The following is a 26,517-nucleotide window of genomic DNA, read 5'->3' as shown; positions in this document are numbered from 1 at the left end:
AAAAGGGATTTTTTTGCGGAGTTTTTCGACGTCTAAACTACTGACTAAAGTAACATTTTATTATGTCACTATGTCACACACACCCATACAGCCACACGGGTATACCAACACCATTGCAGAGACACAAATACACGTACACAGAGCTGACATGTTGACATGTTAAAGAGCATGTAAGTGAAGTGTGATGGAAGCTGCAAGATAAGATGCAAGCAGAGCGAGTCATGCACAAAGCATAGAACTCTAACCAGAGAACCCAGAACCTAGAACCCAGAGATATAGTCCACATCCTTCCTTCCTTTCTCTCATCTTATAGCCACGCCCCTGGCGTCTTGTCTGTTTTATGGTTTACTTTTAGTTAGTTAGTAAAAAAGAATACAAGTTTTTCGCTCACGTCAGTCGAGGTATTTTTATGATGGAATTTTTAATGAATTTACTTTTAGTTGGGTGTCACGAAGCATCTGCATGTGAGCCTGCATGTGTGTCCTTCTTTCTCCTTTATGAAGGAAGAAAATATATATAGAAGAATTTTCTAAGGATTCATATTAAAATCTCGCCTGTCTGTGAGGTTTTCATCCTTCGCTGCACACAAACGAAAGAGGTGTAAACTTGTTTATCAAACTCAAGTTTTTGTTAAGGAAAATCGTTTGGTTGGGTGGTGGGTTTTGCGGGTGCGTTTTCCATCTGAGCAGATTGAATGCGACAAGTCAAGTGATGTGAATTTAATTTGCATTGCCATCAAAATTGGATTACAAAACGAAGAAATGCGAACAAATGTTATTGAAAGCTCAAAACCGGAATTCCTCAACAAATCAAATTGATGTGATGACATTTTTTTTTTTTTTTTTTGTTGTGGTATTTACAAAGGAATACAATTGAATTATTTCGAACGGTTTTAGTTTATTCATGGCCTAAATGTTTGCTATTGTTAGGTGAATAAATAAAGGCAAATGTTTTGTGATGTCAAAAACTTAGATTCTTTTATTTTTCTGACAAAATATTTGAGGAATTTCATATTTTTATATGGGAATATTTTGTATTTTTTATATTTAAAGTTTGAATTCCTATTTTTCCTTATAAATATATTCTTAGTGTCTATTTTTTTATATTTTTCTCAAATAAAATCAAATATAATGAAAGTTTATAATCCTCTGCTTAGCCTGCTCTCATCTTCTTCCTACCCAAAGTACTAATCACTACTAGGAAGATGATTATTTTGTGGAAATTTCCTGCCATTCCCCTACTGCACTTAAGGCTAGCAAAGTTTCTCTTCAGTTTTGAGCCACCTTAACTATAACCCACAAACACGCATTGATTAAAATCGCTGCAGTTAAAACTTATGCTCAAGTTCAAAATTAGTCGAAAGCTAATTAACGATAAGCTCGGCTTGCCAAAGTGCAGGGCAGAAGTTTTCGGCGGCTCGGAAAAGTTTTTAATGCATTTATCGAGTGACTTTGGTCTCGAGCTAAGTGCTTATTATCGGGCATCTATTTCAATTTCCCCCGGCAATTACAAGGCAGTCGAAACTACTACGTTTAGTAGTTGTCTGGGAATTACGTATTTTTCCAGCCTGGCATTTTACAGTTGTGGCACATAAAAACACCCACACAACGTCTGACCTTTCACCCAGGGCAGTTCAAAGGCAACTGCCAACGATTGCTCATTTTCATTTCGGTTCTGTTCTCTCGTCTCAGCGAGAGAGAGAGAGAGAGTGAGCTATTGAGAGGAAGTAAAACAAAGCGAGAGATCGGGCGAGAGAGTGCGCACAAGCCGAGAAGAAAAACGAGTGAGAGAAAATTTCCCTTTTTGAGTTGGACTCTCGGTGAGTAAAACCGGTTTTTGAGTGCCTTTTGGGAAGTAGTTTTGGAGTGAGTTTGGGTGCAGTGCATTTGTTCCACTTTCTGAGCAGGATATTTTTGGCACGTTTTTGTGTCGTCGGAGCCTTTTGTGCATTGAGTTTTTGCCTCGGCCGGCTTATGGTCAACATGAGCAGAAATGAAGCGTGCTGTGGGTCGAATCCCCCCCTTTCCTTTTATTTAATTTTTCCTCTCTTCTTATTTTTTTTTTTTTTTTTTTCTGATAGCAACAGAAACTGGCAGCAGGAAGCATTGCGGTATCCTGACGCTCAAGGGACTCATAATGGTCGAGATTTTGAGTTCTAGTTTAAGCTTTGGGTCATTTAAAGCGGCAAACTAGGCTAGTTTAAAATGGCTAAAAGTAAAGAGAAAACTCTCATAACTTCTATAAATTCTTCATGCTGTAAGCAAACTTCCATAATTCTTCGTTTGATTTGGCATAAACTTCCAAACTCAAGCTTATCAAATGCCATATAACCTAACCCCTGTTCGCCTTTCATTAAAATCAGCAGAGACTCGAAACTTTCTCACAAAGCAATTTGCTGGAAAAACACAAGACCGAAAAGCGTTGGAAAAACTTTAAACAACGAACGTGACCGAGGTGAAGTTTTCCCTTCTTAGCAGCGGTTCATATTTTTTTTGTTCCTTCCTTCCCTAACCAAGGAATATACATATAGTTTTTTGGTCAAACTGGGTCAGAGCTAGACAGAGGAAAAAAAAAGGGAAAAGGACGTCCAAAACATTTAAAAACATAAAAGACATGCCAGAAATTGCATGCTTCTTTAGCCAAGGACTTGACTTGATTTCTTGAGTGCCTCGCCCACGACTCCACTCAAGAGTCCAGTGGACTCGAGTTGGGATTTCGAGTGAAATGAAATTTCCCTCCTATGGCTGGGCCATTCTCAGCGACCCAATGTAGGCAATATACTCTGCCAGTGAGCAGTCAGTCAACTTATAGCCGCTCCAGCGAACGGACGCACCGAAAATCGAGCTATAGAAACTTTACTTTAGAACAGATAAAAACCCGAAATCGAATCCATGTCTTATATATAGAGCCAAACGATTTGTTTACGTGTCGTGACGCGAGTGCCAGCCATTCTGTGTGCGTGTGCCAGACCCAAACAAAACGAAATCAAACAAAAAAAGATAAAAAGTTCAATAAAATAATCAAAGAAATATCAAAGAAATCACCATGATTAGCACTACGGATTATCCATCAGTGTCGGTGGAGACCACAACAGCTGCCAGCGAGGAGCTATATGCGGAATATATAGCCGCACCGGCCAGCAGCATGAGTCCCGCTGCCATAGCCGAGCACCTGCAGCATAATCAGATCACCTTCGAGATACCCAGTGCCCATGATCTGCAACATATCGATGCCCTCAACTCCTTCAATGCCTTGCTCCAGAGGATTGGCAATGCCGCCGTGTCCTATGATCCAGCTCCACCTAGCGGTTGGTCACCAGATGGCAGTATCAGCACCGAACAGCTATCCAAGTCTGTGGTTCTCGATTTGGCTGACTTGAGGGATAGATCTCAGGATGCCGGAGAATCTAGTTGGTGGAATCAGATCTTTGGTGATGCTGATATGCATGTGATTATCAACTATCTATGGATTGGAGTGGTCAGTTCATTGGTCGTCCTGTCGCTAGTCTTCATCCTGTTCAGCTGCTATTTCTACAGGAAGTTCCGTACTTGGAAAAAATGCAGTAAGTTTCAGCCGTAAAATCCGCCTCCCACACCTAAATGCCATATATCTGGCTTTTATGTCCCGACTTTAATCAAAATGTTTCGCAAAAGGGGCCTTATCTTTGGCCATTTATTCAGCTGGCTAAACAATATAAAATGCAGAAACAGAAGCCGAGAGACAGGTTCCAACCATCGAAAAACCCATCGGTTTCATACTCTCTATAGAGAGAGCTCTATGGCCGCAAAGCCTCATAAATTTTTTGTGTTTTTTTTTTTTTTGGCGCGCTTGGAAATTGTCAGCCAGCCGTTTGCCGTTTGCATCGTTCTGTTGTAATTTTAGATACACAAGTTTATTATGCCACAAAATATATGTGCCGCATATTTATAATATTAAATTGACTCGCCTTCTCCGCCCTAGGCATTGTGCCCCTTTTATGATAGCGATAATGTACGAGCTGGAGAATATGGCCGACCTCGTCGACCCTTCCAAAAGCAAAATTGTTGCCCCAAAAAATTTGTTGCCCAGCAGCAGACCAAAGGCGTGAAATTATGCGTTGATATTTATAAATTTTCTAGGGGGCTGTCGTGGCGATAAAGTTTAATATAATAAAATAATATGATGGATCATAACACTCAGTTGGTTAGCTAAAGTCAAGGCAAATCTGTGAGATTGTAAAATATTTGTTTAGTTAAATCAATTTGATGCTGGCATAGGGTGGAAAAGAGATAAAAGGGTTTCATTTTTTTCTAATATTTCTTCCACATTTTTAGTACAGCTGAAACAGTGCCATAGTAAATCCAAAAATCAATCAAGTTTGACAACGAACGTTATCAAGAATCCCTAACTAAACCCACAGATTACCGCCACTCAACCCAATTCGGTGCAAATAGAGCCCCATGTAAATACATATCTTATCTCCTGAAGAACCTGTTGCACCTCTCAGCAAAGCAAAAACTGTTCGAAATCCCAAAAATAAATCATATGTTTAGGCACTTTACACATAATTACGGAAAACCACAACAACAAAGAACCCAACTCATACGAACCGAAAACTGAATTGGCATCGAAAGGTGGAGGGGGGTAGGTGGTGGGCAGGCTAAACAACCTACACACAACTAACAAGTCTCCGGCTCAAGTGTCAAACTTTTTGCAGACCAATTTAGCCAAATGATTTATTTAGGCCAGGCCAAGCCAGGCCAGGCAGCAAGTGAAGGACTGGGTTCTACTGCAGGAAACTTTACTTATATTCCTGTTCTGTAGCTTCTTTTTCTTTTACGGGGGCCAAAAGGGCCGTGGCCTTAAAGCCTGGCCAACTCAACTGTCAAACTGTCAATTTTGTGCTAACGAGCCTTAAAAACTTTGCCCTGCGATTACGACACGCGACCAAGAAGGGTGGATCCCTTACTATGCCATGCCACTACTACTATATACGTGAAATATCAATTTGAGCGATATGTGTTGCCTGCTTTCGGGCGTCCAATGCGTCTAATTAGTTTCGTTAGTGTCGTGTTCTCTGTATATGTTTTTTTCTTTTTTCTGTGGGTCTCCTCTGCGAATCTGGCCTAGATAGATACCAAGTGGTCGGTTGGTTGGTGGGATAGGTTGCCCGGGATACTCAGGATACAGGGATACTTGGCTATCCGTAGTACGTGTGTCATTTATAATTAAGCAACTAGGCCCGAGTTGACTTCGGCTTTTGTGGCATTTAATGCCAGCTACGTGGCGTCTCGCAGTGTTTACCTTATAAATAGTTAACGAGGCCCAAACACAAGAGTGTCTGGCCCAGTTCCCAGCCAGGCTTACACCTTATTTATTAAACTGTCACACACACACACACAGGCAAACTTTTGGTCCTTTTTTGGCTTTGGCTTGTTATCAATTAGTGCAGTGTACGAGTGAATTTATTAACAGACCGAACGGAGTTCCTAAATTAAAGCCAAAGCAGCAGCCACTGTTTATCATGTTGTATAGGTCCTGCATAATTCAGTTGCGTAAAAATGTAATTAAGCGTAGCATATTTGGCCAAGACCAGAAAAAAAAAGTTACTCTTAGCTCGGGCTGGCCCTTTTAAATTTTTAATGGTTTTTCCACAGCGACTGGTGCTGAAAAACTAGAAGCTGCTCTCTTTTTTTTGTTTTGGCTATGGAAAATATTTTAGTTTCCTTTTTCGCTTCGTTTTGGCAAACTCAAATTGAGTGTTGTAATTAACCAAATTGTTTTGTAGCCAGCCAGCGTTTAGTGGGTTGGGTAAGGCATACATAATAGAGTTGGTTTAATGCAAAAGTTTTTAATGGCTGAGAGTGCATCTTTTATGGGCAAAAATCGAATGGCTTAAATAACACTTGAAAGCAGCTTAAATCCAATGATAATAATTTTTAAATAAAAAACTCAACCCAAAGCCAGCCAGAGTTCGAGCGTTTAAAAAATTAACAGACATTTATGGCAACACAAAAATAAAGCAGCTCAAAGTGTGTTTTCCATTTGCCAGTTTTCATTCGACGAGAAAGAGAGAGAGTTCCAGCTTATTGCGATGAATTTAAATTGTTGCATACATTTGGGAGCAGCAACAACAGAAATGGGCGAAAAAGAAGACTGCCTGGCCAACAAATGCAAAATAATAAAAAGAGATGAACGCAAAGTGCCAATGCAGCTGAAAAACAAAAGGCATCAACGAATGGCCTGCTAAATTCTTTTTTTTTTTTTGCCAACAATACATAGTGCGAAATATTTACTGATTAAAGGACTATATAAGATAAGTTAAAGTTAAGATGAAATCAGGAAAATGCAATTGAAAGTTTCACTTATATAGTATAGGACCTTTTACCTACCAGATAATCAGTTTTATCTTTAGTTTTTTCTGCGTGCATCAGCCACCTTTTTCCGATTTTCCGACTTTCTTTGCCTCCAACTGCAATGCTTGAAAAGGCTGTGAGGCTGTAAGGGGTTACAATTTTCCAGGGGCGGCTGTTTGTTCAACACTTGCATAAAATATGAAGCCTGCAGCTTTTGCTATGAGTGGCCATGCTCCCCCCTTACCCCACAACCATCCAACTCCCTGTTTGCTGGCTGTCTATCAAACAGAAAGCACGAAAGGAGAAACGGAAAAAAAAACGGAAACAAAAGTCCAAAAATGAAAAAAGAAAAACACAGAGACAGAGTCCTCATGTGGGGTGTCCTGGCCGAAAAAAAGGATATATATATGTGCTACAGTTATAACAATAAATCAACAACTTCTGGCAGGCACTGTAACTGCTGACTGGTTCTGCTACCGCTGCGTTTTAATATTGTAATGCGCAAATTTTTCAACAGGCTTTACCATCCCCCTCCCCACCCCCAAACTCCAGCCACCATTTCTGCGATTCGCTTTAATTGAAAAACACATTTTCGGAGGGACCAGAGAATTTATGAAAAATAAAGACAGAACAATTAAAAAATTGTCCAGTTTTTCCAGCCAACCAGGCTAGCCAAATTAAATCGGACAAAAAATGAATTCGGGGACTATCCCCTATTTATTTATTGAATGCCGTTTAAATTGCATTTAATAACATTGAATACCTGTTTTTATTCTGTGCCATTCAACATGCAACATATTCTATTTGAGGCAAAATTATTGCTTCATCCATTTTTAATCACGGCTGTAACTCAAAATGCGGCCAAATTAAATTCTTTGATGGCCTCGGCTTAGAGTTCGTTTGTGCGTTGGAAATTGGAATTTTCCAATCTTAATTTAACTCTGCTTAATTTGAAACACACACACACACATATATATACTCTCTACCACACACACATATGAACAGCAGCTGCGGCATTATAAAAATTAAATGCTTTCTGCTGCCTACTTTCCGGGGCTGTCGAGCTTTTATTTCATTGCAGTTGGCAGTTGGCGAATGTGTGTGTGTGTGTGTGTTTGAGAGTTTCTGTGTATGAGTATTTTATTTCATTCCATTTCGCCACGCGCGCACTTCCGGCATATTATTGCCTAGTTGCCGTTGTTGTTGTTGTTTGGATGGCCGTCAGTCTGCTGTGAAGGAACTTCGCCTGTCCTGCCATCCTCGCCGGCATTTCCGGTCAGCACAAAACTTTCCGCTTCCCTTCGTTTTTTTTTTCGCCCCTTTTTTTTGCCTCTGCATTCGGTAAAAGTTCAAGCGTTTGCGCCTTTACGCTAAATTGAATTTAATGCCACGGGCCCGTCCCTCTACAAATGTCCTTTGACATGGACAAACAAAGTAATGACAGAGTCAAAACTTTGATGCCTGATTGGGAAGCACCCACTCCAATTGTCCTACACAGAGAGAAACGATAAATATCATGTAAGGAAACTACCATAAAAAGTTGCTTCAGCTTACTGTTTCTGCATTTTAATAAGGAAGTTTTTTAAGTTTTTGAGGTTCTGCCTTATCATCGGTTTCTCCCTTTAAATTACACCCCAATTTTCTCTCTCTACACCTCAACAATAGAAACTTTCTGCTGACAAACTCAACTAACAAACTCCGTTTCTCTGTTTATTCCAGATAAGGACATACGTGCCCAGATCCATGCGGCCAGCGACTCGTACTCCTCGCACCTGGTTGGCTGCGATGCCAGTCGATTGCTGTTGCACCAACAATTGCAGGGCCAGCATGCCCATCATCATCATCATCATCTTCATCGGAACAACGAGGCTGGCTTCTATCAAATCGAATCGCCGCCCTGCTATACAATCGCCACTGGATTGCCCAGCTATGATGAGGCACTGCATCATCAGCCAAGGCATTTTGCCTACGGCATGAAGTTCGTCTATCCTTCGCTGGCAGCCGTGCATCATCATCACCATTGCATTTCCAATTGGGAGAAGAACGAGGGGCGGCAGCAAGAGCCGCTGAATAAGCTGCAAAAGTGCAAGCTGTCAGCGGCAGCAGTGGAGGAGGATAAAGTCGACTCATCGTCCTCTTGCCAGCTTGCCTCACAGTCCACATCGTCCACATCCTGCAACTTGGCCGCAGCAACGCCTGCCATTTGCATTAACATGCCAAATGGGCGGCAGGATGTGGATGAGAACGAGGTGGATAATAATTCCGATTCCGAATCCGCAGTGGCAATGGCAATGGCAGTGGGACAAAGTTTACAGCCAGCGGCGGCTGCCGACGATGATTGCGCCTCATTGGTCGTTGTCGTGGCAGCGTGATTGCCCAGCCAAGGGTCCGGGGTCAGGGGTTAAGGGTCAGGGGCAGGGAGTAGCAGCCCAATTGCTTAGTCACTTGTAAATAGTTGCATAGTCTGCTAATGTTGTTTACCCCCCCTCGTAAATTGTAATAACATAAATATCTCGATGAAAATGCGTCCCTGAGTTTCCCACTAAGCAAATTTAGTTTCCGTTTTAGTTATCTGTTATATTATTATGTATTATGCAAGACTGAGTATTATTTATTGTACTATGTATAAAAAAAAGAAATCAAATTGTCTATCTATTAAGCCCTAAAATCTAAGCGAGAGTGAAAAATGAAAGAAGAAAAATATACAAAAAACTCAAATGAAAAAAAAACACAAACACACATTGCAAACTAAATTGAAATTTTCGTTTTCATTTTCTTATCAGTTTTTCAGTTTCGAAAAAGAAAAAAATGCCAAAAAGGAAAACTAAAGTTCCTCGATTTTCAAAACCATTGTTGACCTTGTTGGCAGTGCACGAATCCTAATCCCTCAGATACTCCTACTTTTTGGCCAGGGCAAATATCAGAAGCCATTTGGGGTTTTCGGATTTGGTTTTGTTTTGAAATTATGTACGTGACTTGGATGCGGCTGGTCGAGATTAGGTCAGCAGAAATGCACTGCGGCCAGAGGGAATTCCCGCCTCGGGGAGACGCGTGCATTGCTGAAAGGATTCTACAGCATTCGTTTTAAGTGTTACTTGAGGATTTGGCCATGTAAAGGCTTAAGTCTAAAGAGTTTAAAGATGAAAATAAGCTGATTAAACAAGCACATGAGATAGATCCAATGCAAGGGGCTTGAGTATACCCTTAAGTATTAAAGTTTTGCCCAAAAAATCTTTCTCAAAATCTCGCTTCTTTTTTCCATAAATTCTGATTACATTCTCCACCGCGCAGCAGTTTCCCACAATAATTCCGCTTCAATTTTCAAAATAAAAAAAACCACCTTAGCAAAGACATCACTAACTAACAAAACACAAACAGTTTCTTAATGTTGCAGTTACTACGATTAAATAGAAACATTAACTAGATTAAAACCTAAAGCTAAAGCTCACAGAAAACCGAAAAAAATAACATTGTCTACTATGGAAAGAAAAGAAAAGAAAGAAATTAAATATGCAAAAATATATATAAAAAATGATATTACCAAACTAAAAAAAAGAGTTTCTAGATTTTTATTTGCAATTCTGGGATTTCAGCTCCTGAGGCGATGAACCTAATTGGGAGCACAGCAAACGCCCTGAAAGTCTAACAGCCAGCAAAGTGGCAGTAAAAACACGAGTTAAAGTTTCGTGCGAGCATAAATAATTTCATGTCAAATTTGACACTTTTGTTGAAGCTTCTGCGTCTTTAATGCTGCAATTTGTATTCAAATGTACGATTTGTTGATGAGTCGGAGGCACAGGCAGAGGCGGAGAACCGAGGCATGGACATGAAGTTGGAGCTGGAAGTAGAAGGCATGGAGTGGCATGGCACATCAAACATTCCATAACGCAGCGTAGAAGTGAGCGAGGAGCTGCAAACACCAAACAGGGCCATAAATTATATTATCGTGCATCGTGTATCTGGTTCAGGTCGCAGTCATGAGTGACTGTGGCTCAAAACTGGGCAGCGGCAGGGAATGGGGCATGGGAAATGGGGAATGGGGTATGCCAACGGGAATGGTTATATGGAGGAGAGAGGATTTGGGGTCTGGGGACTGAGCACTGGCACTGACATCAACACCAGCAGCTACATCCACATCTACAGAACTTTTGGCCATGGATCTCTCTGTGTGTGTCGTGGTCGTGCTTTGCGTTCTTGCCATGATTTGCCAAAATGCAAAAAAAAAAACAGCCCAGTCGAAGACAAAAGGCGAAAAAGTTTGGAGGAGAAATGGAGAATACTATATGCTCTTGTGAAAGAAATTAGTGAAGTGGAGTATGATTTCAAAATTAACAAGGAAAAGTGACAGAAATGTTAAACAACTTCAGTTCTAGATTGGCTAAAAATTAAGGAGCCTTGATAGATGAAATGGTAATGTGATTAGTTAGTTAATTACTTTCCAAAAAAGAAGAAAATACGACTAAACAGACGTCAGAATACCCTCCAAAACCCACCATGACCCCGAAAAAGGTTAGAGAGCATATAGAAGCTCCATCAGAAGCAAAGGTAGGCGGAGTGGCTGGGCAGCAGATAAGCGATATGCGGTCGGCATTCATACATGCGAGTAAATGTGTTATATATGTACACGATGAGTTACTACTGTACGGTACTCCCACCTGGATATCTGCGTATCTGGGCACCGGAGTACGGAGTACGTTTTTATGGTGACTGCACGTGTGTTGGCCGTAATTTGTTAAACGGTTTTCTTTTTTTCTCTCCTGATTTTTTTTTACTCTTCTGCAGAGTTCATTGAACAGGTTGTTTTTGGCTTGACTTTTTGGGTTGACTCTTTGTTTCTGTGTGTTTGCCTCATTTTGTGGGCGGCCCATAAATCTCGGAGACATTAATTTGTTTGTCACCTGTCGGCCATGCGGTTGAATAAGATGTGTTGCCCTCTTTAATGAGTGCAATTAAATGCCTAATGGCTCTGATGACAATCGGCAAATCGGATTAAATTTATAGGGGAAAATAATTCATATATTGTTTACGGCTTTAAGAGCTTATGGCTTATACGCCGCTCGTACTAACATTCATTACAAGTTTCTCATAGTCTGATAGGTTTATTGGATATGGATCTCTGGTAACTAATGGCTCAACTCTAGGATCCTGCTTGGGTCGAAGTCTCTTCTCTTTGTATTTTAGAATCTGCTGGCTTGATAGTTTACGTAACTCATCTTGGCTAAGTTCTTCCCATTCTGGTGCGTTTTCTGAACTAAAAACGAAATCTCCTTCTGTTGAGGCTTTCATCTCGTCTCGTAGTAAGTTTGATTCTTGATTTTGTGAAGAATCTTCATGGATTACTTCTTCAGGTGGAAAGGCTATTTCAAGGTTTTCATTTTGATTATAGTTTTCTGTATCGGAATCAGGGTTCTCATAACCTTGCTGATATTGATAATTGCGAGTAGGATGCGCCTTGGGAATTATGTATATATTTGAAGAGTCCGTTGTAGGACGATTACTTGGCTGATGGTTTGTCAAAGGAAAATCGATAGATGGCTTACCACGGCCATCTGCCGATTTTCCTTCGGCATTACCATACATCAAACTTGGTTCAATATCAACTTTCGTTGGTTGATAGACTTCTTCAAGGGAATCTCTAGGACGACCTCTTGAAATTTCATCAAAACCATAGTCATAAGGCACATTCCTATCCTTGTGTGTTGGTTCTACTTCATCTTTTGACTCTCTAGAGGAATCTCCTGAATGTTTATCAAAGGACACATTCTTTTTTCTAGGTTTATTATCTCTGGAAATCGCATCAAAGCGTTCATCAAAGGGCACATCCTTGTCGATACCTTGGGTTATATATTCAGGATCCCATTCGTTAGGATTACGATGTCTGTGGTATATATCATTTCGACCTGGACTTCTAGTTTGAGATCTTTCTTGATTCCTAAATCCGTGCCCTGGCCTTGGCTTGTAAACTGACCAATCCTTAGGTCTACGTCTATCCATGGGATCTTCCCTATCACGATTCCGATTTCCATATCCCTTTCGCTTTCTTTCTTCTTCCTGAAAGCTTGGATATCTATCTTGATTATTATCATTATCATAGTAAGGGACATCATAGCCTCTGGTGAACCCTTTTCCTGATCGCTGATCTAGAAAAAAGTCAAAAATAAGTTAACCTTAAGTTGGGTTAAGAGGTAATTCTCACTATTGTAGTCCATCCATCCTAAATTGGTGTCTATAATTTTGTCTCGATTTTCTGTAGTATTTGAGTAGTAAGAACCAGGATACGGAGTTGATGTCCTTGCCCAGGAATCTGGTGTAATGGGCCTGTAATGGACCTGCCAATAGAAGGTCAGCCAGTAGATGATGAGAAAGTCATGGAACAGTATCAGAGAACCCAGGAAGAAGTCGCTCAGACGCATTTCAGCAAATCGATTTCCATTAATAGTTTGTCCATGGTACATAACGAACTAAGGAATTTTTATTTTAAGTTTTATTTTTAAGATTTCGATTTTAGAAATACTCACAAAGAGAATTGTAAAGGTCACTGCCAGTTCCACCACTAAAAAGGCATAGGGAATGGTACTCCATATGAGTAGCTCGAATAAAAGGACAAAAGTGGCAATAATCAGGAAAATAAATGCTATTATAAATAGAACTGCAATGTCCAGGGTCAGATCCATCTAAAAGTTATAGTTTTAGGCAATGAAATATCTTTTAAAATTCTTTTTTTTTAATTACTTTTCTTGGTAGAAATATGCCTATCACCAGAAATATAATCATTAATATTAAGACTACTGCAAAAAAGGTCAATACATCGGCCCACCAACTTATAGCGACTAAAGCAAAGGTGGAAATAATCTGAAGCTCCACCTGTAAAATTCCAAATAAATATATTTAATTAGAAAATAATTTAAGCACTCACAATAATCAGTGACATGATGAAGTTAAGACCTTTCTTGAAACGCACCTTCTCAACAAATATGAAGATAATGAATACCAAGATGGCCAGGAGAAAGGTCACAAAGCAGATGTAGTACAACGACCGGAAAGTTGATCTAGCATCTTCTCTAAGGGTATTGGCTATATTATTTATAATGTTTTTTAGTTTTAAACACTTACATTATGGCTATTACCAGCCATTGAATCAAGGCCAAGATTAGCCAGAGAGCGAATAGACCGTAGGTCTTCAATGAAAACTTTCTTCGTGCCTTTCGATAAAGGCGCTGTTCGTCGGATACATACATCGTAACTCATGGGTCACTAAATATGACTGCAAATTTGTCGACAACCACCAAAATCTATTAAGAAATATCCAAATTCTCAAGCTTGTGTGCAATATGGGGATCAATTTTGAAAGGATACTCAAAACTAATGTGATCAAAAAATTGAAAAAAAAAAAAATTTATTTTTAATTTCATTTCATTTCATTTGCAGCTCATTTGATAAATCCCAGCTATCTGCTGCCCAATCATAGCTGGTTTCATTATTAATATTCCACTCATCACCAGGTGGGCGAACATCTAAAAAGGATTAATAAGTTAAAGTTAAAGTTAAGTTAAAGTTAAGTTAAAGTTAAGTTAAAGTTAAGTTAAAGTTAAGTTAAAGTTAAGTTAAAGTTAAGTTAAAGTTAAGTTAAAGTTAAGTTAAAGTTAAGTTAAAGTTAAGTTAAAGTTAAGTTAAAGTTAAGTTAAAGTTAAGTTAAAGTTAAGTTAAAGTTAAGTTAAAGTTAAGTTAAAGTTAAGTTAAAGTTAAGTTAAAGTTAAGTTAAAGTTAAGTTAAAGTTAAGTTAAAGTTAAGTTAAAGTTAAGTTAAAGTTGAGTTAAAGTTAAGTTAAAGTTAAGTTAAGATTAAGTTAAAGTTAAAGTTAAGTTAAAGTTAAGTTAAAGTTAAGTTAAAGTTAAGTTAAAGCTAAGTTAAAGCTAAGTTAAAGTTAAGTTAAAGTTAAGTTAAGATTAAGTTAAAGTTAAAGTTAATTTAAAGTTAAGTTAAAGCTATGTTAAAGTTAAGTTAAACTTAAGTTAAAATTAAAGTTAAGTTGAAAAGTGAATCAGTCTTTACCATAATCATCATAATCAGCATTAAGAGGAGTCGTTCCATGTGATGATTTCGTACTTGTCGACAACCAGAAATAGTCAGAGGATGTGAAATAGTGAATGTTAATCTGCCAGTAGAAGGTCAAAGCGTAAATGACCAGAAACTCGTGAAAAAGCATCAAGGCGGCCAAAAGGCAGTCATCCAGGCTCATCTGGACCCAGCGATCTCCCTTAATAGTTTGAGCATGTAGCATAACGTTCTTTAAACACTTAATAAGTTAAATAATATAAAAAAATAAATAACAACTTACCGTTATCATTACACCAGTTATGCAAATCTCAAAAACCAAAAAGGCATAAGGCACCATGGCTGGGTAGAAGACATGAGCCACCAGAAAATAGGCAGAGGCTAGGAATAATATAAAGCTAAAGATGAATAGAGGAGCTATTAATTGAGTTAAGTCCATCTGGAAAAGTTCTAATTGTAATTATAAATCATAAAAATATATCATTTTTGATTTCCAAACCGAAAAGGAAAGATTACAGCCTATGATCAGGGCAGCGGTCATTAGAAGGAGGCAAAAAAAGTAATAGGCCAACATCTCAGGAACCCAAGTTCGTGCCACTAGCACATACATTGAAAATATTCCCAGTTCAATCTTACAGTATATGAGATTTCTTATTAATCTTAAAAATAACTAAATATTAATCAAAGAAGAACTCACGATGATAATTGCAAAAATCCAGCTATAAATCCTGTGGCTGCGAACATTTTTGTTGAACATAAAAATCAGGAAGAGTAGGCCAGCCAGGACAAAAGTGACCGAATTTACTAGGTAAAAACTACCGAAAATCTTACGAGCGCCTTCCCTTTAAGAAAATATATTAGAAAATATTAAGTTTATTCCGCCATATGAGTACCCACACGAAGCAGACTATAATCCATTGGCCCAAAGCTGCTGCTGATATGATGGCAAAGGTTAAGTACGTTTTTCTGGCAAACTTCTTCCTTTTGCGTCCACCGGCATCCATGGCTTAGGAAATAGTATTTGCAGACCATTAACTAGGCTACAATATGTATATTAAGAAATTATTATAGGAAATTTTGATATATTTGTGATGGATTTTTCAGTGGTTGCTGATATAATTTAGATCATGATCAGGTTTTATTACTTTAACTTTCAGGGAAGATCATTAAACTGGCTCAGATCCCATTATTATTTTAAGCAGAGCTAAGCATATCTCTAATTTTGTTTGCTCTAACATTGTGTCAAATACAACATAGCAATCCCAAGCTTGCAGCCATTTCTGTAAACTGCAGGCAGTGCTGTTCAATTTGCTTAGATGCCAGGGAGCAGCCTTTGAGTATCTCAAAGATACAGTTTGCCCTATCATTGTGTCAACTAACTTGCTATGTTCACACACAGCTGTGACCTGGCCCCGATACAAATACTGTAGCTACAGTAAACACACGCTGGGGCGGCCAACCGGCTAACGCGTAAAATCAACAAAAATTAACGTAGGGCAAACAAGGCGAGCACGGCGAAGCCAAGGTTGAGAAATTTATGCTTAGCTCGATGCAGCAAACAAATTTGCACTTGTTAGCCTTACTTTGGGTAGTTTTCTTTTTCTTTTCATTTGTTTTTTTTTTGTTCTGTCAGCAAGGAAAATAGCGCAGAATATGCCAAAGCCGCTGTCAACGGCAAGTGTTAAAAATGCCAGATAAATAATGTCAGAGCAGAGCCAGACAAGGGCCACAATGGCAAACAGACTCACTAATGAGCTGACTGCACTGTAAACTCAACTTTGCTAGCTGGCTAACTGAGTGACTGGCTGGCTGGCTGGCTGGCTGACTGACTGGCATTCGTGTGACAGATTTGAGTGCGTCAGAGTAAAGATACAATTTGCATACTAAGCCCCAACCGCGTCACACGGTGCGTATGAGCAATGAGGAATAAAAATCATTTAGCGACACATTTGGCATATCAAAACGGTCTTAATGGCGTGTGGCATTCCCAATCAGCAGCAGCAGCAGCAGCAGCACTTGTGTGTGTGTGCGTTTCATGTTAACTCACAGAATGCCGAAAAAGCGACTTGAGAAGCAGCTAACTGTCGCCGGGAAGCTCAACTATCTGACTGGCATGCAAAATTAATTACGGCCAGAAATTTATTTACGACGAACTTGGAAGGGGTTGGGGATTTTCTTCCTCCACGCGTTGCGCGCTGCGGCAGCCATAAAAGTTTTACGCTTTAGCCGAATTTAGGAGCCAGCAAAACAGGGACCAGGAAGAACACCAGAAACACGACTGCAGCTTAGATACATTCTCCTTTTGCCGCCGCCATAAAATCCAGGCGCTGATGACATTTCGCCAGCTGCATTGCAGTGGATGTGGATGTGGACGCGGATGTGAATGTGGATGGGAATGTGTCACCATTGCGGTGGTTCCTTCAGCTACTGCAGCTAGGATGGGAATTTTACGAGCTTTTGCAACACTGGTTGAAAAGGGGTTTTCCTGTGTTTGTGTTTTTGGGGGAAAGGGCGCACTGAAAATCACACCACTTAAGTGCGCGTAATGAAATTTTAAGCAGCATTCGGTTCTGTTTATGATTTCAGCTGTAAAATGGATGCATTCGCTGGAGCCTCTAATTCAATTTGGCTTGGCAACTGCATGGCTTAAATTATGGCCAAAGGGGGGAAACATTTTTCGGGTAACTTTGTGATAGAAATGCTGGGTTTTTGGGTCAAGTTGGGGATAAAAGAAGCTAAAAAATGTGGTGATTTTTAGCCAAAAGGTTGTAGTTCTGATTTTTTGCTTAAAAAATACAAATTAAGGCCAAATATTGGCAAAAATGTTTCAGCAGAGGTTTGTTATGCCTTGTGGCTTAATTCCCAGTCAATCTATATAGTATATAGCATAGTTTACTACAGTATTATTTTGCTCGAATATAAAATATAAAAACATGCTTAATATTTGTCTAACAAACTCTTTTTTCTATTTAGTTTTTATCGTAAAAATTGTTCATAAAAACTTTGTAAAATAAACATTTTTTGTTACCTATTTTGATACGAAAAAAGTTGGTTATTCAGGAGACACTTTACCCCTTCAATTAAATGAAAAAATGTAACTTAACTAGTTGCTTGTCCCGCTGCAGATTAGCTACACCTAAACAAACAAATGCCCAGGCTAATCGTGTAACCCCTTTCGATTCCCTAGATTAGCCGCATGTTAGTTCCTATCAAACTAGGTCGCTGTCAGATTATTCCAGTCATAAAGAGAACTACAAAACACAAATATATATAAACTATATATACTATATATATATATGAGGAAATGACGCTGACTTAGGTCAGGGATTGGTGTATATAGCGATAAGCCAAAATGCCTTATCCCCGTGATCCCAGTACTAGAGTAAAACAAAGAACAGTGCGGCTAACTTGGTGTTTGTTTAAGCCAAAAGCAAACAGCTAGCAGACGCTCATTAGCAGCAGCAGCACACGCCTGAGATAAGGACCACACCGGGGTATGGAGATAGCTTCTCAGGGGAAACGTATAGAGAATCCAAAATCCAAAATCCAAAAGCCAGATAAAATGCCGCAGGCCAAGTTCAAAGAGGCGGCGAATCATGTGTCGTCACATCATCAAACAAAATGAGCAGCAAATTAGAGGAAGCCACTATGGACTACCTCCCAGGAAAATAGTGGAGTGAGGGAGGGGATATACCTACTTTCCATTTTCCATTTACCACTTGCGTCATCGAAATTTGTAGCAGCTTATCAAGCTGACTGGCTGGCTGATAAAAAAAAGATGAGCTCCGGAAAATTCTCAGGACTCCGGGAGAGAGTGTTCGGTTTTTCCGTTTGTGACTCACTTTTGCCGCAGACTCGAACGTGACCTGGCACTTTAGTGACACTCACTCTCATAATCGAAGTGAAGTGTTTTTCCTTGGTCCAGCGCCTTTATCAATTTTACGACTTCCTTTCGAGTTCTGGCCAGATATGTGGCCCCTTTTTCGGACCACCGGCTAGCTGCAATTAGTTTTATTTTCCGATTTTCTTGGACTTGTGGCTCGCTTTAGTATCTTTATCTTAGCTAATTGATATTTATTGCCCGAACACGTTCTTTGCTCGCTCATTCGTTCGTTCGGTCAGGTGAAAATGTGAAAATTCTCTTGGTGCGTCTTCGATTTTCCGTTTGCCCAATCTTATTGGCAACGGGAAATTATGGGCGGTAGGTTATTGGCTTGGTTATACTTTATTGGGGCATGCGGGAACGATTCTTGGTAAGCGGTGACTCAGACATTAACTCTTAAGATCCATGGGGGTCAACGATGGAGTCACGTTTTGGTTTTACACAGAAACAAGATTAGAGTCGTAAACAGGCGAGGACTCTGGTGGAATGGCTGGGAAAAGGTAAGTTCTGTTTTCTACAGCTTGAGTCATCAATCACACTGCCTGGTATACTCTACGAGGTGTGTTCAAAAAGTAAGGTGACTCTTCAAATTTCGCGAATTTCAAATTTTTCGATTATCGATTTTTTTGTTTTGTTATATTGGTACACTCTTCCCTAACATCTGTACCAAGTTTCAATGGAACATCCTCTTTTGTTTGGTTGTGAGAGGCGTAAAGTTACAAGTTGTTTTGCGAGCTCGGCGATTTTTTGCTATCGAAAAATATGGATCAAAGGATTTGGATTTTTTGGCCAAAAACAACACCACAATAATGCCTCAGCCACCATATTCACCGGATTTGGCCCCATGTGACTTTTTCTTGTTCCCAAAACTGAAGATAATCGAAAAATTTGAAAAATTTGAAATTTGAAAAGTCACCTTACTTTTTGAACACACCTCGTATAACTTCTAAAAGGTTTCGATAATCGAAAAATTTGAAATTCGCGAAATTTGAAGAGTCACCTTACTTTTTGAACACACCTCGTATAAAAAAAGAAAGAGAGAAGAAAATCAAATGCACTTACAGGAAGCCCAAAGGATACTCCATTTGGCCAGCTGTCCCTTGAACGAAGTTATAGGCTATCATATTTCCTTCTGGCATATTTATTCTTAAAAACAACCGTGAGGAAGCACATTTTTTTCCAATAAACACTTCACAGGCTGCCCCCCAATATCGGAGTATGTATCGAAAATTAACAATACTTGTAGTCCTTGATTTATGAATGAGTTTCCTCCTAGTCTTGTTTGTCTTTTTTTATGGCAGGATATTCTTTTTAGAGCATGATGTTTGAGTTTTTCGCCGTGTTTTGATGGTAGGCAGGATATTATGAATGCATTTAGAGTGACTACTTAAAAGTAAATAAATAATGTAGGAAACTGTTCCTGTGTTTTGGTCGGGTCAACCTTGTTGAATAGAGAATGAGTTGTTGAATTGGAAGTGATAATGCGGATTAAAAGGTTTACCTAGATAGAGCATACGAATATCAGATACTTAAAGCAATTTTTAATTGTCAGGAGATTCCTAAGATGACTGGGGATTTTTAAAAGATTTTCCATAAATATTAGGTTGTCAAAAAAGTCTTGCGGTATTTTCGTTAGTTGGCGCTGAAAGCGCGTAGTTCTTGTTTTATTCGTCGCTTCAGGTCATACTATACCTTTTTGGACTAAAATAACAAATAATACAAACTTAAGATTAAAAAGAGTAAGAAAATGTTATACTGATGACCAACTTGGAGATCCAAGTACAAATACCTGAAAGGTTAATATGAAAGTTAAATTTTGACATACTCCATATACTCTCAAAATTTCCATAGCAGCAGGAACAGCAGCCAAACTCTTCTCGACTTGAAGTTTCATTCTTAATTTATGACACTTTCAATTAGGAACTCCTCCTAAAAGGCTAACAGCAGGTCGTATTCCAAGGAATCCCTGCAACTGGCAACGCAATGTGTGTGCGATGTTAAGGGGAAGATTCTTGGAATAAATTCAAAACCATAATTATGCTCACGCTTACAGCCCATCTTCCTCCTCCTTCTACTCCTCAAGCGACTGTCAATTGCAAAAACAAACAGAAGATGGCAAAAAGAGCAGGCAAGCAGGCAGCAGACAAAGGCCAAGGCTATTGGACGATGGACTCAGATTCAGGATGAGATTCAATGGAAGGAGTGGGAGTAGTGGTAGTAGTAGTGGGAGATACTTGCAGATACTGGAAGATAGATTGACAATAACGAGGTATAGGCCTAGGCCTACCTGCAGCGCGCCTCACAAGTGCTTTGTCCTTGGCAAAAAGGCAAAAAGATAGAGACACTGAACAGACATTGTCAATGTCGCATGTCTGGTGCTGACAAATCGCCAGGAAAAGGGGATTTATGAATAGCGAGAGAAGGACCAAAAGCGAGTGCCTTAGAAGCAGGATGAGGTTTTGGCCCCTGATCGCTTCATTATTGGGCAGAACATGTCAATTTGGCAGCCTGAAATTCTACCAAAAACTGTTCAGTTCCAGCTGGGACTTTGTCTTCATTCATAAATTGCCGCACAAATCTATCAAAATCCCCCCCAAAAAGTTGATTAGGCTGTCAGATAAATCAATTTGTCGCCGAGCATAAAATATTTTTATTATATCACAAAAGTCCAGCTTAGGCTGAAAATTTAATGCCGTAATTTAGATTGATGGCCTCGAGATACGAGGACAAAAACGGAAAGTGTCTTTCGTATAATTGCGAAAGCAAAAGTAAATTGAGTTTCACAGTCCTTGGAGATGCCGTAAGGAAATTCTGAAGGCCTCAACGCTAATTTTATGACTAGTTCGTGACTGAAAACTATGGGTGGGTGGGGGGTTGTGCAAAAAAGACTAATAAAAAGAAAGGCAAAGAGAGCGGAGGAGGAATCACCTGTTACCTGCATCTCAAATTCAAAATTCACAACTCGCGACCGACACGCGTTCCACTTCAAAATGTGCTCACAGCGATGGGAAATAAAATAAAAATTTTACGTGCCCACGCGTCCTCCTCTCAGTCAACAGTTTTCCGCGCAAAAACACCAAAAACAACAACAACAAAGCGGCGTAAAGGAAAATCCGTTTGCACGTTGTTTTTCCAGAAAATTAGTTTAAAAGCATCATAAAATAATTTTCGTGCGGCGCTGGGATATTTCGCTTTTCGCGTTTCTCGTTTTATTGTTGCCATTGACTCCCTTTCAACTTTGGCCATTTCGGGTTCGTTTTTCGACCATTCTCACACCCATTTCGTGCCCAGGTGGGTAAATGGATTTGGAGCGCTTAGATAGCCCATCAGCATCATCATCATCATCATCATCGTCATCGTCATCGTCAGCATCGCCATTCGCAGCCTCTGTTTGAAATGGTCCGGCGCCATAAAAGAACCAAATGCACAGGTCCAAATTAGATTTATGTCTTTTTTGGGTGAGATTTTTTGTTTTTTGTGGGGCAGTTAAAATTGAAAATGGTCTGTGCCCCCTGCACTTAGGTCATCGTAGCTTAGACGTAATTATAGATACGATTTATATGGAGGTCCTAGGGTCAAATTGAAAACAAATTGGGTTAGTAGTTGAAATTCTACGAAAGTAAAGAATAATGTTTATGTGAAATAATCAGCCAAAGCTGCAGATGATTTCATCACTCTTAAGAACTCTTCCACATGTCATCACTTTATCTTATTTACTTAGATGAAATTCACTCCCCTTTTCCGGTATCATCCTCTGAATCACATAGCTTAAATCTAAACTCAAATTTAAACTGCAGATAACCGAATTTCGTCATTCGTGATAAGCAGAGTTTTACAGAATCTTCTTTGACAATCACACTGAATCACTGCCGAGATAAACATATTATTTAGTTAGTATCTCCGTGAAGTATCTGTTGCCATGGGAATTCCCCCTGGGGCTGAATATCTTAAAAAAAAAAAACAGTTGAACACAACAACTTCCTTATTAGTCGGACAAATTTGTATCCTGGTCCTGCAATATCCTTCTGGCTCACGTGTAATCCATACCAAAATGCACTTAAGTCTTCACTCCCACATGTAGCCTTAATAGAGTGCCCTGAAATTCGAGCAATTTGTTTTCATAAAGGATCCAGGGCAACCTTCTACCACTTCCTTCTTATACAATATGATGCCAATGGCCACTAAATAGTATCTGGTATCTCGTATCTCAAAAAAATGAAGGAGGAGAGAAAAAAGCGAGTGTATCTTTTGTTGTTGCTTCTTTTCGTAGGAATTATGCCAGGGAATTTGTTGAGAATCTCTCAGCTGAAGCATGTGTGGATTGTGGCATTACTCGCATGTTGTTCCTCCTTTTAACAGTCGCTTCCTCTAAGAAAACAATCACCAGATCCTCTGCCAAACCACTTGGCTCTCAAAAATGAAAATAAAAAGTATTTAAGAAAAGAAAAACTAAAAGGAGTTGCGGTCGAGGCGTGAATGTTTCAAGTGCCTTTCGCTGAGCTGTCTAGCAGTTTGTTTGCTAAGCTTTTTAATAACAATTTGCCACAAATGTGGCCAGGTTTTGTTCGCCTCTTTCGTCGCTTTATGCATTTTTATATGTAAACATAATTTCTTTAATTGGATTTTGTCGTTGGAGCCGAACAAACATTAAAAGCGCCGTCTGCCGTTCCCATAGAGTTGGTGACAATGGCAGTGTGAAAATCGCTGGGTAGGGGAGGAGTTTTCTGGGTGGCACTGCTGCCAGGCAGGCACTGAACAAAACCAGGCTCTAAATCCATACAGTCAGCTTCCAGACAAGCCAGTCCAGTCGGCCAGGCCAGCTGGTGGAACTGGAACCCGTTCAAACTGCAGACAAATAAAAGTGCGTGTCTGTGTTTAGTTTAGGTCTGCTGAACTTGCCGAGGCGCTGCACTAATAGTGGGAGGATGTTTAGGGTTCAAACTACACAAATTCAAGAAAGTTTTAGTATTGTTTTGGGGTTAAGCAATTCAAAGTTCTTCATCATAAAGACTTTGAATGGGCAATCATTATTATTTTTATTTTTATTACTATTTTAAAAGGAAGACATGTGTTTTTTAGGTGCAAACAATATTAAATGAGTTAGAGTTCGCTTACTCAATACTAGTTTACTCCTACAAAACGTAATTTAAGTACATTACAAAGCTAGTTTATTACCTCTTTAAGCCTTTTGCTGACATTAAACTACCGGTTAAGCCCTAAAGCAAGTATCTTAAGCAACTCCTCTTTACGGACTTTCCTTTGTTATTTTTACTTTCGTAGCCCCATCAAACTGTTGAGCTAATCCCAACTCAGTCCGACTTTTATAGCATACTAGAAAGCAGCCATCCTCACTGTTCCTTTGACCGAAGACCATGTCCAAGTCACTTCTCATCCGTTTTCGTTGGAGTGTATATCACCGCAGGGTATTCGCTTCAAACAAATGCCACTGACAGGCGACAGCGCGACACGCTGTCTAACAATTTTAATTTTCAATTTTAAACTACGGCTGCGGCGACGTCACGCGGCTGGGTCTTAACCAGACTCAAAGCTACACTATAAAAAAAAAAGTGCAGTTAATTGGGGGTGGTAGTAAAAGACTTTTAATTAGCTAACGTTTGTTTATATTTTTTTTAAAGTTAAATTCTAAAAGCTTAATGGTAGCTTTGGAGATATTCCTAAACCTCTTAACTAAACTTATGTAGCAGGCGGTCACAATAGCATGTGAAACAAACAGTTACATTAACTTTTCTATACGCACTTACATATGTAGTTGTAACCTCGATGTATTCCTCTCCCTTACTTTTGCAAAAAGCTCATGCTAACGAACACTATGTGTGTCCTGTTCGCACGATCAGCATGTAGAAATAAGGATAAGAAAGAATACAAAAAAGAAATAACTGTACTCTCTGTTTTCGTTTTAAAAAGCAAATATCTTTAACATTAAATATTTAATTAAAATTTATTAAATTAAATATACAAAAATCTTTTTAACTTATTCCTCAGTGCAGTCTATGCATTCGCAGTTCGTCCATTTTTTTCTCTAGTCGTTTTTACCGCGCCACGTAACTGGGTCACTGGTGTCAATCGCTCGCTGGTGTCGCTGCCACTGTTGCTTTTGCCATTGCCAATGCTTTTGCTGTTGCTTTTGTTGTTCTTGTTGCATCTGTTGTTGTCAACTTAATTATGTCGCAATTGCTTTGAAGTCGGGTTCTCGTTGTGCTGTATTTTTTGCAAATGTAAAGCAGACAGCAGGTGGCAGCAACATGGCCACATTGCTCAGCCGACGTCCAGTTGAAATTGCGCTTTATTCAATTTTTATGCCAGCTCGCACAGTTCCCATTGCTACCACCCAATCCCCCAAAAACCCCGCCTCTACAAGATCCATCCCCTCATACCCAACCACCCACCCACCAACCAACCTACTTGCCCTTTTTAGTGGATGCAGTGTCGTTGTCACTAGTTTAATTGGATTTGGACCCGCTGCCTTGCCAAGGCTTTGTCTTTGGCCTTTTTCCATTTCCTTTTCCACCAAGTCGTGGATTTCCCTCATCACCAATGCAGTGAGAGAAAATACAAGAACTAAAGATAAAAACAGTTTTAAGTACATCTTTAAGTACCTCTTTTCTAAAGAAGCAATGTTATTTTATCCTTTAATTATTTATTTATATTAATATTAGCATTTAAGTACTATTAACTTATTTTTGTCTGTGTACATCCTCGTCGTGATCGCAATTCGTTGCTGCAGCTAAAAAGCTGAAGCGCATTACAAATTGGTTTAGTTATTGGCTTAATTGAATTGTTGCAGATTGGACTTTAAATAAGCGCGACCCAGTCTTCGCTTTAGTTTTGAGCGAAAAGCGCCGTTGGCAATTCGTGTATAAATTTCCATCAGAGGCGAGCGTGTAAAAGGTAGCATGCAATTAATTTTTAGCGTGGGTGTGAGACGTCTGACTACTGCCGGCTATACAGTATGATGTCTAATTGGAACATTCGCAGATGAGCGTGTGAAAAGTGGCAGCAAAAGGAGAGGGGCTAAGAGCTGTTGGCTGAGGAGGACGGGTGTGCAAATCCCATTACAAATGCAAATAGTGCGGAATGATGGGGGATTATCTTATCTTAATTGCTTTTACTGTACCTGATGTTTAACTAAAAGTGGAGAACGTTTAATAAGATATTGGATAATTTATAACCACTTGATTTTAGTCGGACAATAGCTGCAGATTATAATAATTATTTAAGCTGTATTGATCTAAAAAGGATTTTATATTATTGCTTTAATCTAGGGGTACTCAACGGCTATGCTCGCGGCCCTATTTATCCAAAAATTTTTTTGTTTTTCTCCTTCCGCCTCATTCCGTCGCTAACTGTTCTTCTTTCTTCCTTGATCATCCTCGAGCACTTGCACTCGAATTTATTCCTTGTAACTTCTGTTTGTACTTTCGAGTTCTTTTCCCAGTGTACCATCGACGCGAGTGTTGAAATGAGGGTTGAATTGGTTAGCAAAATGAAGATGTTTTTCTTTCTCTCAGTGCACAGCTGAAAAAGGAACATAAAAACGTCACATATTTAATGTGCACGTTTTCTTATATTTGTGTTAGTAAATTCTCTGCCGTAAGACGAAATATTGTATACATTTATTTTTTCTACATTTTCCATATATTGCATTTCATGCTTTTTTCCGGTATAATTTCATTCATGAAAAACTTGAATAACTCTACGAATCATAATTGACTTTCACTTCATTCATTAGCCCGCAGCACTCAACCCGATTGTTACATCCTTTTGGCCGCATCACTCAGCTGCCATTGACAGGCTAACAAACCTTTTGAGCCTCTTTTCGAACGCCCCAATAACCGATTTATCCGAGTCAAAGCCAAGGGGGGAAAAAGTGAATCTGAAAGGGGAAAAGATAGCTGCGCCAAAAAGAAAAAATTCGAAAATACAATGCAGGGAGAGTGACACTTCCAAGAATTGCTAAAGCAACAGGGCCGAAAATCAAATGCTTTGTAATGCTACTGTCGCCGGCCCTTAAAACTAAAAAAAAAACTCCCCCATTTCTCGTTTGCATGCAACGTTGACAAAAAATCGAAAAAAAAAAAAGAAATGTCAACACGAAAAAAATTGGAAACTGAACGCTTTTTTCTTTCTTTGGAGGCCTGATTGACATGAAAATCAGTGAGGCAGGGAAATGTTGTTGTTTTTGTTTCTTTCAGGTGACACTCGAAAACTAATGCGCTTATCAGT

At 39.3% G+C, this 26,517-nt stretch overlaps 3 protein-coding genes across 4 annotated transcripts; 1 reads left to right on the top strand and 2 right to left on the bottom strand.

Moving 5' to 3' along the window:
• The first annotated feature begins 2,787 nt into the window (after positions 1-2,787).
• LOC108118233 (protein commissureless 1) lies at positions 2,788-9,070 on the top strand. Its single transcript, XM_017230817.2, has 2 exons — positions 2,788-3,562; positions 8,055-9,070. Exons 1-2 carry the CDS (start codon positions 3,046-3,048, stop codon positions 8,705-8,707), a joined length of 1,170 nt encoding a protein of 389 aa, XP_017086306.1. The 5' UTR covers positions 2,788-3,045; the 3' UTR covers positions 8,708-9,070.
• Positions 9,071-9,436: 366 nt separating this feature from the next.
• On the bottom strand, positions 9,437-13,717 carry LOC108118232. Of its 2 annotated transcripts, none has more exons than XM_017230814.1 (6): positions 13,449-13,717; positions 13,252-13,396; positions 13,068-13,199; positions 12,854-13,009; positions 12,532-12,796; positions 9,437-12,475 (listed from the first exon to the last, which is right to left on the bottom strand). In XM_017230814.1, exons 1-6 carry the CDS (start codon positions 13,571-13,573, stop codon positions 11,382-11,384), a joined length of 1,917 nt encoding a protein of 638 aa, XP_017086303.1. In that variant the 5' UTR covers positions 13,574-13,717; the 3' UTR covers positions 9,437-11,381. The 2 variants fall into 2 exon arrangements, with proteins under 2 accessions (XP_017086303.1, XP_017086304.1); XM_017230815.1 differs by having other exon boundaries at positions 13,252-13,391; positions 13,449-13,544.
• A 23-nt stretch (positions 13,718-13,740) lies between these two features.
• Positions 13,741-15,394, bottom strand: LOC108118179. Its single transcript, XM_017230738.2, has 6 exons — positions 15,288-15,394; positions 15,088-15,232; positions 14,890-15,021; positions 14,674-14,829; positions 14,388-14,622; positions 13,741-13,849 (listed from the first exon to the last, which is right to left on the bottom strand). Exons 1-6 carry the CDS (start codon positions 15,392-15,394, stop codon positions 13,749-13,751), a joined length of 876 nt encoding a protein of 291 aa, XP_017086227.1. The 3' UTR covers positions 13,741-13,748.
• Between the last annotated feature and the right edge of the window lie 11,123 nt (positions 15,395-26,517).

Source organism: Drosophila eugracilis, unplaced genomic scaffold, assembly GCF_018153835.1.
Source record: "Drosophila eugracilis isolate 14026-0451.02 unplaced genomic scaffold, ASM1815383v1 contig_2154, whole genome shotgun sequence".
In the NCBI taxonomy this organism is placed as follows: Eukaryota; Metazoa; Arthropoda; class Insecta; order Diptera; family Drosophilidae; genus Drosophila; species Drosophila eugracilis.
The sequence above is the reverse complement of the archived record's forward strand: the minus strand, read 5'-3'. Positions and strand labels throughout refer to the sequence as shown.